Below are 13042 nucleotides of genomic sequence, written 5' to 3' on the forward strand. Positions count from 1 at the left end.
ACACAGTCTAATGTCAAGGTCCTCACAAGTATAGTGATACTGTACAAACTCACACACACACACAATTCCCCCCCACACACACATACCTGAGTTTCTCCAGGGTCCAGTAGTGTGTGGCCCCGTTCTTCTGGTCCTGGACCTCCACAGCTACGATGGTGCTGGGGAAGGGCCGTTTCTCCCGCTCCATGGCCACGCTGGGGGGCAGCAAGTCCGGGGGCAACGGGGAGTACAGTGTGTCTGTGAGCAGCACAAACTGGAACTGGACCTGTAAAGGAGAGGACCAGTTTAGCATGTCAGCAGGTTAGCGACAAAATCGTTGTTGTCAATTGAAATCTAATTTTGCGGACTCATCGAACCGATTCACAATAGAGCCGATCTGATTCAATGACTTTGCAGGGGCACTATTTCGCAATACCAGTCTTTGCTGACTCATCGAATCGATTCATTGTTTTCTAAGAATAGACTCATTCGATGTACACTCATTTGGTAGACTGACTGAACTGATTAATAACGCAGTTTCCTTTGACTGATACCTCACAGTTTCACCACTGAATCCTTGTTCTACTTTATAGATTGTATATAATGACAGTGTACCTTCTTCTTGAGCTCCACACTGATGGCGTTGGCTTCCTTGAGGAAGATGGCATTGCCCCACAGCAGGTCCCTGAGGGAGGTGAACTGGTAGAAATGCCACTTACGGAACGCCCAGGATGCAAGCTCCATCTCACGCTTTGTCCACGGAACTATGGGAAAGACTTAAAACATTCCATAATTCAGAAAATATTTCATTCTCTGACCTTACCTCAGAAATAGATATTTTATTTCAAAATCATTGTAAACATTTGATAAAGGTTGTTCAAGATGGGTAACTGTCAATCAATGTCTCACCTTCCTCCTCAGGCTCCTCTTCTTCGTCTGGGGACTCCAGGTAACGGGAGTTTCTGTCCACCTGTTTCTGCAGGGCTTCCAGTTTACTCTCATAGTCCTGGGAGAGACCCCGGTACAGACACATCAAATCACATGACAGAATAACGGCTATATACACTCACCGGCCAGTTGAAACATTGTCAAAGACTCCAGCCACCCTAGTCATAGACTGTTCTCTCTGCTACCGCACGGCAAGCGGTACCGGAGCACCAAGCCTAGGTCCAAGAGGCTTCTAAACAGCGTCTAACCCCAAGCCATAAGACTCCTGAACATCTCCTCAAATGGCTACCCAGACTATTTGCATTGCCCCATGAATCTGTACTGGTAACACCCTGTATATAGTTATTTTACTGCTGCTCTTTAATTGCTTATTACTTTTATTTCTAATTCATATTTTTTTAAATATACTATACATATATATTTTTTATTATTATTTTTGTCTTTATTTTGATTTGATTGTTTAATTTATTTAACTGCATTGTTGGTTAGGGGCTCGTAAGTAAGCATTTCCCTGTAAGGTCTACACATTTTGTATTCGGCGCATGTGACTAATACAATTCGATTTGATTTGATTAGGTACACCACCCCGTTTACGAAAAAGGTTCTCTCCCACAGACAGTGAGTCACGTGGCCATTGTTCGCAGGATAAAGCAGGCAGACCGGCATTGCGGTATTCGGTTACTCTTCGAATGAACGTTGGAATGGGCAAAACTAATGTCCTAAGCGACTTTGAGCGTGGTTTGATCGTCGGTGCCGGGCGCCACCGGTTCCAGTATCTCAGAAACGGCCTCCTGGGCTTTTCACACACGACAGTGTCTAGAGTTTACTGAGAATGGTGAGACAAAAAAAACATCCTGTCAGTGGCAGTCCTAACAACAGTGGTGTGTAGAACAGCATCTCGGAACGCACAACTCGTCTCGGTCCTTGTCACGGATGGACTATTGCAGACGACCACACCGGGTTCCACTCCTATCAGCTAAAAAAACAGATGAAGCGGCTCCAGTGGGCACGCCATCGCCAACACTGGACAACTGAGGAGTGGAACAACATTGCCTGGTCCGAGGAATCCCGGTTCTTGATACCAATTGAGCAACGTTTGAACGTTGTATAATCCATGCCCCGAAGAATTCAGGATGTTATGGAGGCAAAAGCAGGGGTCCGACCCGGTACTAGATGGGTGTACCTAATAAACTGGCCACTGAGTGTCTCCATATCCAAGTAACTGCCAAAATAAAGGAAACACCCAATAAAGTGTCTTAATAGGGCGCTGGGCCACCAGCGCAGCTAGAACAGCTTCAATGAGCCTTGGGCATAGATTCTACAAGTGTCTGGAACTCTATTGGAGGGATGTGACACCATTCTTCCATCATTTGGTGTTCTGTTGCTGGTGGTCGAAAACTCTGTCTCAGGCGCCAATCCAGGATCTCCCATTAGTGTTCAACTGGGTTGAGATCTGGTGACTGAGACACAAACACCCTTTAAACCCCCTCCTTATGCTCATTTGAGACCCCTCTTTCAAAGTCACTGAGATGTCTTCTTCTAGCCATGGTAGAGGAGAATAATGGGCAACTGCCTTCAATATACAGTACTTTGTGTCCCTTTGTGTTTCCTTTATTTACACAGTTACCTGTATTTATAAAAAACTAAAGATTTGCTTTCTCTTAGTGGCCTGTCTTACCAGTCTCTGTTGTTCCAGAAGGTTACTGGCCTCCTCTCGTTCTCGGCGGTATTGATCTTCTAACTCTTGAAGCCTGCAAAACAAAATAATTGCAAATCCTTTTCAAGCGAAGTCATACAAAGTCATACAAAAGGATGATGTGTTACTACAGCTGGTGCTTTGCCAAAGGCAGTCCATCTGTTATTGTACCTTGACTCCATCTCCTGCTTCATGTCGATGCCCTGTTTCTCCAGCAGCTCTCTCTGGGCGAAGGCCCAGTCCACGGGCTCCACGGGGGTCTCGGCGCAGGGGGTCCTCTCCCGCTCCTGCCGCGCCTGCTCCGGGTCATTGAAGCGGAACACATGGCTCTTCCCCATGATAATGCGATTTCCTGAGGTCAGGAGTCCGGTCAGTCGCATCACACCTCAGTAATTTCATCAATGCCATAAACCTATTACAGTTTGTTTTACAATCGCTTACACACTAAAAGTGGGACTCGAGGCACACTGTGAAACGGTTAACTCTAGTACCTAATCTCCAGACAAAGTCCGCAAAGTCCGCAAAACACACTTTGTGCAAAACACTAAACACAGTTCTCTGCATTAGACACATCATTCAAAACCAACAGGTCTTGTGTTTCTTTTGGAAAACACTTCCATTCAAAATGCCACACTCATTTACCGATTACCTAAACCCAGTTCACATAGAAATCAGAGCTTGAGCACTGTAAATAGGCTTCAGGTTGGCTTTCTTGGTTCGGACAAGAAAGGAGGCCAATTTTGGAGAGAGAGTTAGAGGGAGAGGAGTGGGAGGAAGACGATGACAAAGAGAAGGAGGATGAATACACAATGTTTTGAGAAAGAAATTCATTTTATTTTTTCCCCTCCTTGCATTTCTGTTCATAGTGTGAATATATACTGAATATGCATACATACTGTATATATTTGTGCACATACATGTACGTGTGAGTGCTATGACAAACTGCCGTGGACACCACTGAACATGCAAAAGACGCAAGGTAGTAGTGTTTTACATTTGTCACATCCGTGTGTAGTTGGCGTGTATAGGAGCTAATCATTTGATGGTTTGTGCGTAGAGTTGTGGTGCAAAAACACCACTTTGAGAAGAGTTAAATACCGTTTTGAATAAAGTGTTTGGTTTTGCAAGAGATCTGTGACGTTTTGCATGTTGTGCGTGTGTGTTTTTTTGGGTTTTGTGTGTAGAGTCGAGAGACGAGGAGCCATAGTTTCAGAAATCATGTGGAAGCAATTGTCAAAAACTGTAATGATTTTAAACTTGGACTGTTCAAGTGAGAATCACCAGTGTGAATCACCTATGGTGATTCTTTGTGTATTTATGATGTTGTATATGGAAGCAGATTCATGCCTAGACAAATACAAAATATTTAATTCAAATCAGTGTAGTGTTTTTCAGTATGTTTTGTGTCTGTTGTGTATCTTTTCCTGTACTTAGTGGAAGATGCTGAGGGGTTTAAGCCTTACCTGAACGAAGCAGAGTAGGCGTGGTCACCAGTTTCCCGTTGACGTAGATCTCAGCCCCCTCGCAGGGCTCCAGGCTGACGTTCCCTGTGTCATCATCATCAACAGACAAGAACCACCGGGGATGGTGAGCCTTTGGCCATTCTACAATGGCTCCCTTTCTAACTCAATTTCCAGTCCTGGAGGACCAAAACACTTCTAGTTTTCATCCTCTCCTTCTAAATCGGGGAGTAATTCACACCTGTCACACCAGGTGAGTGCAATTAACTACCGCGTAGAAACAAAAAAAAAGAAATGTTTTGGCCCTCCGGGACCGGGAATTGGGCAGCCCTGATGTACATGTACTGAATGGATCATTTGTTTGCCCTCAATGAGCTGTGATCTACAAAGCCTGCATAGGTAAAGGCAAGAGGGTAAAAGGCAACTACCGTCTTTTTCTGCCGTGATTACATAAGGGATAATCAACGAGGGGCTATGCGTTCTTTGGAAAATAATGAATGAGGTGGAAGGTGTGTTCCACGAAGCGTTAGCGGAGTGGAACTGACCTTCCACAGTGTTACACTATTGTCCAGAGAACGCATAGAGGCCCGAGTTGATTATCCCTTATGTAATCACGGCAGAAAAAGACGGTAGTTGATTATCCCTTTTGTTCCATGGTTATAATTGAACACATTTGCGCTAGAAATGTGTTGATTTGCCGGGAAAGAAACGTGTTCAACATTCACTGACGTAGCTAGCAAGTTTACTAGATAGCTACAGTAGTTGCTATGCTAACCATTTTACATTGGCATCCAGTTTATAAAAGCAACAAGGCACGAGGGGGTGTGTTATATGGCGTTGGCGTCGTGCCTAAGAACAGCCTTTAGCCGTGGTCATATTGGCCATATACCGCACCCCCCACAGGCCTTATTGCTTTTATAAACTGGTTACCAACGTAATTAGAGCAGTACAAAAATGTTTTTGTCATACCCATGGTATACGGTCTGATAAACCACGGCTGTCAGCCTATCAGCATTCAGGGCTCGAACCACCCAGTTTATAATTTACTATAACTATAGCCTCACTAGTCCAAGTCTCTTTAGTCCATAACCCAGTCTCAATAGTCCCAGCCTCTACGGACCCTATAACCTCTGGTGCACGCAAGCAAAATCTGCTAATGATTATTCTCATAGAACTAGAACTAATAGAAACTATCATGGTTCGTCCACAGTTGGTCAGTTCAGTCTCACCTTCTCCGCCGGAGCCTGCGGTGCTACTGAAGGTGCAGTGCTCGTCTTGGATAAAATGGCCACTGAGCACGATGTCCTGGCGACTTCTGGCGTCGTCACGTCCAACCCTGAGGGAAAGATGCATCGGATACGGAGTCGATTGATTAGCTTTTTACATAGATGTCTTTCTTGTAAGAGCACTGTTTCACTCTTCAAATTCCGAAGGGAACATCGTTGCCCACTTCACAGGGCCAGTCTGATCCTTGATATTCCAGGTAGTAAACATAAAACAGCTGACTCCCTACTCCAAATCCATCCGTACTGTGCCACGGGACTGGAGGTACACATTTCCTGCAGATGAAAGAGTCGTTCTTACTTGGTGGTCCCATCTTTGATGTAGTAGAGTAAGCACTCAGACATCAGTGGGTCCTCATTCAGGTTCACCAGGTGAGGGGTCTAAAAGAAAGACAAGAACATGGTGACTTTGCTTCCACATATGTTGACATTTTGTGTTGAAATACTGTTGACAGGGGTTGTTGTAGCATGATGGAAATGGATATCATGCACAGAGGATTGTGGGTAGCGTAGTACATCTCACTACAGTTGCCATAAAGGGTGTACTGGGGTTCTGACCTTCTTGGGGGAGAACACGCCCACGGTGCCTCCATCTTCTCTCATGGCCACACCCATCTCAGCCAGTAGGGCCTCCCTACATATAGCAGAGAACCACAGTTATTTGAGACAGGTGGACTCAGATAAGGATAGAGGTTAAAGGTTAAAGCCGTCTGACACACCTCTGCATCCGGATATCTTCAGTACGGCGCAGCTTCTCCTCCCATGTCTCATTGAGCTCAGCAATGATTTTCTCTGTTTCCTAGAGTGAAAAGAACGACAAATGTCTAAGTTGGCATGGTACATACATGCCATAACATTATGGTTAGCCTCCATGACCCTTACCATCTCTCTCTATCTCTAACCTCCTGGTTCCCCTCCCTGATCTCTTTCTCCATCTGTCCGCAGCTGTCTAACTATCCCTCTATCTCTCCACTGCCCTTCCTCTCCTCCTCTCTTTCTCCTTCCATCTCGCTCACTCACTCATTCATTCACTCACTCACTCACTCACTCACTCACCCACTCACCACCTCTAAGTTCACCCTCCCTCCCTTCCTCCTCCCTACCTTGAGTCTCTCTATGGCCTCCTCAGAGGCAGGGCTGAAGATGCGGTCATGCAGGTTTGCCATGGAGCCCGCACGGCTGGACAGGGCGGAGAGAGAGGGGGAAGGACTCATCCCAGTCATGGCATTGGTCACTGTGGATAGATCACCCGTTTGATTGACAGCCTGGCGATTATTGACAAAGTTCTTGTAATCGCACAAGTCTGCCAGAAGAAGAGCGGGAGTGTGTGGGGGAGAGAAGGAAAGAGAGGGGAGCAAACAGCAGGAAGGTGAGGAGGAGGAGACATTGGGGTTGGAGAGAAAGAAACGCAGAGAAGTGGGTATACGGAAGAAAGGGAAAACAAGGGAGGAGTAAAAACAGAAGAAGAGAGCTCAACAAAAAAAATGTATCGTAGAAGCAGAGACAGGTGCTCACCAAAGGCATTGCAGAGAGAGCGAGAAAAGAGCAACTTACACTGGTGGATATGCAAAGCATACGAGAAGTTAGAGAGCAAACGTTTTTCTCTGCCATTCATATGCAAAATACATACAGTAACAAGCTGAAAAACAAGCATATGTCATATGATATATAGGGCAGCCAATCTAGAATACATGTATTTTAGTTCTTACTTGCAGCATAATCTCCAGGCTGAAAGGCTGTGAAAGTATTATACAATTAAAATCAATGCAATTCCTAAAAACGGAATTTATCCCGCAAGCGACAGTTATGCAGGGCAAGCAGTGTGAATTAGAAGTAAGGCAGCAGAGCTCTAGAGCCCTAGCCAGAGCCCACATTAAGAACCTGGCATATCAAAGACCCTCTACAGAAGCAGAGCGTCCAATCAGATAGCTACACACCCAGAGAACCAGAGTATAACACAGGCTGCATTCCCAACAGTCTAAAATGGCTTCCTCCCCCCCATCTTCATCTGCACTGATCTGAAAGGACTGGAAAGGGGAAAGTCTATTCTCTTAGAGGAGTCCACCATCTTGCTTTCACCTATCCCATGTTTGCAGATCAGTGCAGAGGAAGAAAAAGGAGATGAGGAGAAGATGCCATGTTAAACTTTTGAGACGCATTCCAGTCCCAAAGAGGCGGACAGTAAAAATGTATTTTCTTCAGTGTGTACTGGATTTATGGATTTTAGATGGGTTTTTGGGTTGGAGTCCTTCCATATAGCTCTGGGGTGTTATAGGATTTTAGTATGGTAGAGGTTTAGCTTTATTTTCAGTTAGCTGCAAAGCGGGGGGGGGGGGGGGGGGTTGCTAGAATATACACACTTTTCAAACCAGCTATCACAGGATCGGGACATCGATACGCTGAGAGGAAAGAGGAGAGAGAAGAGTGTGTGAGACACTCACACACACATCTGTATGGCTCTCATCCAGTGTGTGTGTGTGTGTGTGTGTGTGTGTGTGTGTGTGTGTGTGTGTGTGTGTGTGTATGTGTGTGTGTGTGTGTGTGTGTGTGTGTGTGTGTAGGTAGGTACTCACTGTCTATGATATCTCCTAGGCCCTGGGCGTAGAGGAGGTCCTTGAGTCGGCACACCTCCTCCTTCAGCTCACGCACCAGACGGTTGTTGGGGTCCTCGTTGATGACGGCGTTACAGCGGATCTGTTTGGCGCGGTCAGCATACCTGGGAAGGATCAAAACCATTCAAAGGCAGGTTCACCCCAAAAATATGTCCACTGTTTATATGATGGGAGAAACATTGTCGTAGATAGGGACAACATAGGTTCAAGGTATCATTATTTGCAGTTCCTGGATCACTTCCTAGTTTAGTCTCTCAATGCATAAAAATTAGGGTTCCTCGAGGGTTCTTTGGGAAGGGTGATGGTTCTATGTGGACACATAATGACTCAAAGAACACTTTGAGCTCTTCAATTGTTCTTTGCAGTTCACAAAAGGGCCCTTTGCTCTTTTAGTGATAGTTAAAATGTAGGGGAGGAAGCTCGGCCTGGTTTGCTCACAGCTCTTTTTGTGTAACCATGAGTGAGAGTGTCATTCCAGTTTATCTAATGTGTTATGCTATTTTATGTAACTATGTGTTATGCTATTTTATGTAACTACGGCCAGTGACGGTGTCTTGTGAAAGACTCACATATGCCCTGGTGCCAGCTGGGGGTCCTCAGTGGTATTTGATACACTGCCGATTTTGCAGGTTTTCCTACTTACAAAGCATGTAGAGGTCTGTAATTTGTAACTGTATTTGTAACTTGTATTGTAATTTGTATTTGTAACTGTGAGAGACGGAATCTAAAACAACAATCCAGAAAATCACATTGTATGATTTTTAAGTAATTCATTTGCATTTTATTGCATGACATAAGTATTTGATCACCTACCAACCAGTAAGAATTCCGGCTCTCACAGACCTGTTAGTTTTTCTTTAAGAAGCCCTCCTGTTCTCCACTCATTACCTGTATTAGCTGCACCTGTTTGAACTTGTTACCTGTATAAAAGACACCTGTCCACACACTCAATCAAACAGACTCCAACCTCTCCACAATCGCCAAGACCAGAGAGCTGTGTAAGGACATCAGGGATAAATTGTAGACCTGCACAAGGCTGGGATGGGCTACAGGACAATAGGCAAGCAGCTTGGTGAGAAGGCAACAAATGTTGGCGCAATTATTAGAAAATGGTAGAAGTTCAAGATGACAGTCAATCACCCTCGGTCTGGGGCTCAATGCAAGATCTCACCTCGTGGGGCATCAATGATCATGAGGAAGGTGAGGGATCAGCCCAGAACTATATGGCAGGACCTGGTCAATGACCTGAAGAGAGCTGGGACCACAGTCTCAAAGAAAACCATTAGTAACACACTATGCCGTCATGGATTAAAATCCTGCAGCGCACCCAAGGTCCCCCTTCTCAAGCCAGCGCATGTCCAGGCCTGTCTGAAGTTTGCCAATGACCATCTGGATGATCCAGAGGAGGAATGGGAGAAGGTCATGTGGTCTGATGAGACAAAAATATAGCTTTTTGGTCTAAACTCCACTCGCCGTGTTTGGAGGAAGAAGAAGGATGAGTACAACCCCAAGAACACCATTCCAACCGTGAAGCATGGAGGTGGAAACATCATTCTTTGGGGATGCTTTTCTGCAAAGGGGACAGGATGACTGCACCGTATTGAGGGGAGGATGGATGGGGCCATGTATCGCGAGATCTTGGCCAACAACCTCCTTCCCTCAGTAAGAGCATTGAAGATGGGTTGTGACTGGGTCTTCCAGCATGACAATGACCTGAAACACACAGCCAGGGCAACTAAGGAGTGGCTCTGTAAGAAGCATCTCAAGGTCCTGGAGTGGCCTAGCCAGTCTCCAGACCTGAACCCAATAGAAAATCTTTGGAGGGAGCTGAAAATCCGTATTGCCCAGCGACAGCCCCGAAACCTGAAGGATCTGGAGAAGGTCTGTATGGAGGAGTGGGCCAAAATCCCTGCTGCAGTGTGTGCAAACCTGGTCAAGAACTACAGGAAACGTATGATCTCTGTAATTGCAAACAAAGGTTTCTGTACCAAATATTAAGTTCTGCTTTTCTGATGTATCAAATAGTTATGTCATGCAATAAAATGCTAATTAAGGCTCCGTTTTAGGACTACTATTGTTTTCACTATATATTTTTACCTCTTGGTGATGTCATTCGGAAACATAATGTTAACTTTCACTGCTATGCAGATGACACACAGCTGTACATTTCAATGAAAATTGCCTTGCCTGGAAGCCTGTGTTTCTGACATAAGGAAGTGGATGGCTGAAAATATTATACTTTTAAACTCGGACAAAACAGAGATGCTTGTTCTAGGTCCCAAGAAACAAAGAGATCTTCTGTTGAATCTGACAATTAATCTAGATGGTTGTCCAGTCGTCTCAAATAATACTGTGAAGAACCTCGGCGTTACTCTGCACCCTGATCTCTCTTTGGACGAACAAATCAAGACTGTTGCATTGTAACATTGCAAAAAATCAGAAACTTTCTGTCCAAAAAATGATGCAGAAAAATGTATCCATGCTTTTGTCACTCCTAGGTTAGACTACTGCAATGCTCTCCTTTCCGGCAACCGGAAAAATAAACTTATAAACTTCAGTTAGTGCTAAACACGGCTGCTAGAATCTTGACTAGAACCAAAAATTGGATCATATTACTCCAGTGCTAGCCTCTCTACACTAGCTTCCTGTTAAGGCAAGGGCTGATTTCAAGGTTTTACTGCTAACCTACAAAGCATTACATGGGCTTGCTCCTACCTATCTTTCCGATTTGGTCCTGCCGTACATACCTACACGTACGCTATGGTCACAAGACGCAGGATTCCTTACTGTCCCTAGAATTTCTAAGCAAACAGCTGGAGGCAGGGCTTTCTCCTATAGAGCTCAATTTTATGGAATGGTCTGCCTATCCATGTGAGAGACGCAGACTCGGTCTCAACCTTTAAGTCTTTATTGAAGACTCATCTCTTCAGTAGGTCCTATGATTGAGTGTAGTCTGGCCCAGGAGTGTGAAGGTGAACGGAAAGGCACTGGAGCAACGAACCGCACTTGCTGTCTCTGCCTGGCCGGTTCCCCTCTCTCCACTGGGATTCTCTGCCTCTAACCCTATTACAGGGGCTGAGTCACTGGTTTACTGGTTTACTGGTGCTCTTCCCTGCCGTCCCTAGGAAGGGTGCGTCACTTAAGTGGGTTGAGTCACTGACGTGATGTTCCTGTCCGGGTTGGCGCCCCACCCCTTTGGGTTGTGCCGTGGCGGAGATCTTTGTGGGCTATACTTGGCCTTGTCTCAGGATGGTAAGTTGGTGGTTGAAGATATCATAGTGGTCTGGGGGCTGTGCTTTGGCAAAGTGGGTGGGGTTATATCCTGCCTGTTTGGCCCTGTCCAGGGGTATCGTCGGACAGGCCCACAGTGTCTCCCAACCCCTCCTGTCTCAGCCTCCAGTATTATACTGCAGTAGTTTATGTGTCGGGGGGCTAGGGTCAGTCTGTTATAACTGGAGTATTTCTCCTGTTTTAAAGTAAGTATGCTCTCTCTAATTCTCTCTCTCTTTCTCTCTCTTTCATTCTCTTTCTTTCTTTCTTTCTTTCTTTCTCTCTCTTGGAGAACCTGAGCCCTAGGACCATGCCTCAGGACTACCTGGCCTGATGACTCCTTGCTGTCTCCATTCCACCTGGCCGTGCTGCTGCTCCAGTTTCAACTGTTCTGCCTGTGGCTATGGAACCCTGACCTGTTTACCGGACGTGCTACCTGTCCCAGACCTGCTGTTTTCAACTCTCTAGAGACAGCAGGAGTGGTAGAGATACTCTCAATGATCGGCTATGAAAAGCCAACTGACATTTATTCCTGAGTTGCTGACCTGTTGCAACCTCGACAACCACTGTGATTATTATTATTTGACCCTGCTGTTCATCTATAAACATTTGAACATCTTGTCCATGTTCTGTTATAATCTCCACCCGGCACAGCCAGAAGAGGACTGGCCACCCCTCATAGCCTGGTTCCTCTCTAGGTTTCTTCCTAGGCTCTGGCCTTTCTAGCCACCGTGCTTCTACACCTGCATTGCTTGCTGTTTGGGGTTTAAGGCTGGGTTTCTGTACTGCACTTTGTGACATCAGCTGATGTAAGAAGGGCTTTATAAATACATTTGATTGATTTATGGTTGAATCTGTGTTTGAAATTCACTGCTAGACTGAGGGAACTTAGAGATAATTGTATGTGTGGCGTACAGAGATGAGGTAGTCATTCAAAAATCATGTTAAACACTATAATTGCACACAGAGTGAGTCCATCGAAATTATTATGTGACTTGTTAAGCCTGGATTTATTTAGGCTTGCCATAACAAAGGGGTTGAATACTTACTGACTCAAGACATTTCAACTTTTGATTTTTAATTAAAAAAGAATAATAAATGGTGCTATATAGAACCATTGTTAACCCTTTAACTGGCACACCAAGAAAAACGTATATGTTTCTGTAAAATATGTGTATTAGCCTCAATATAGGCCATAATTGAGGTATTTTTCTTTGCATGATTTAAACTTTGATAGATAATGCATTGCAAACATCTCAACCAGCCGGTTGAGTTGCCCATTTAGAGTAAACTAGTTTTCTATCTGAATTTGCATAGACTTTTGAATGTGTTTACAGTTTATATGCTCAGAATACCAGTAAAATGACATGTATTGAATGATATTGTGAATCATATAGAAGATAACAGGCAGACATTGAATCATGATATGAATTTCAAAGGATTTTTGTATTTGCACAGACAAAGAAAGTCCCATAACAATATTTCTCCATTGTCCATTATCACTAGCTTTGACTTAATAGCACTCCTTTAATGGGCAACTCAACCACCTGGTAGAGCATAGACTTCAAGAGTTCCTAAATTAGTAACAACAACACATTTGTAATTGAATCATTCTTAAATGATGTTTTAGATGTCAACAACATTTTTCAACGTTGTATATGTCCATTTTATACCCAATGAGTTAATAATTAATAATAATGATTGGTAAATGACGTTCACTTGCTGGTTTTCAACCATTTTGGAATGCATGTTTCAAAAAATATGGGAGTCCAATAACAATGACCGCATGATCAA

General features: G+C 44.6%; 1 protein-coding gene across 50 annotated transcripts in view; it reads right to left on the reverse strand.

Annotated features, from left to right (window-relative positions):
- Positions 1-13042, reverse strand: part of kif1ab (kinesin family member 1Ab) — a 55682-nt gene that overhangs the window by 25458 nt on the left and 17182 nt on the right. For 10 of the 50 annotated variants that reach the window (XM_090181949.1, XM_090181938.1, XM_090181929.1 and 7 more), the window contains exons 13-26: positions 7940-8082; positions 7727-7765; positions 7076-7102; positions 6470-6600; positions 6086-6165; positions 5925-6000; positions 5668-5747; positions 5313-5419; positions 4087-4170; positions 2795-2975; positions 2606-2678; positions 889-985; positions 595-755; positions 87-265 (exon numbers count right to left, since the gene is read on the reverse strand). In XM_090181949.1, coding sequence (XP_090038075.1) covers positions 87-265; positions 595-755; positions 889-985; positions 2606-2678; positions 2795-2975; positions 4087-4170; positions 5313-5419; positions 5668-5747; positions 5925-6000; positions 6086-6165; positions 6470-6600; positions 7076-7102; positions 7727-7765; positions 7940-8082 — 1458 coding nt within the window. Of the gene's footprint in view, positions 1-86; positions 266-594; positions 756-888; positions 986-2605; positions 2679-2794; positions 2976-4086; positions 4171-5312; positions 5420-5667; positions 5748-5924; positions 6001-6085; positions 6166-6469; positions 6670-7075; positions 7103-7726; positions 7766-7939; positions 8083-13042 lie in introns of all 50 variants that reach the window. The other 40 variants (XM_090181954.1, XM_090181948.1, XM_090181940.1 and 37 more) reach the window with 9 other exon arrangements.

The sequence above is a fragment of the Oncorhynchus mykiss genome, chromosome 8 (assembly GCF_057628025.1).
Source record: "Oncorhynchus mykiss isolate SJ-2025 chromosome 8, ASM5762802v1, whole genome shotgun sequence".
NCBI lineage: Eukaryota > Metazoa > Chordata > Actinopteri > Salmoniformes > Salmonidae > Oncorhynchus > Oncorhynchus mykiss.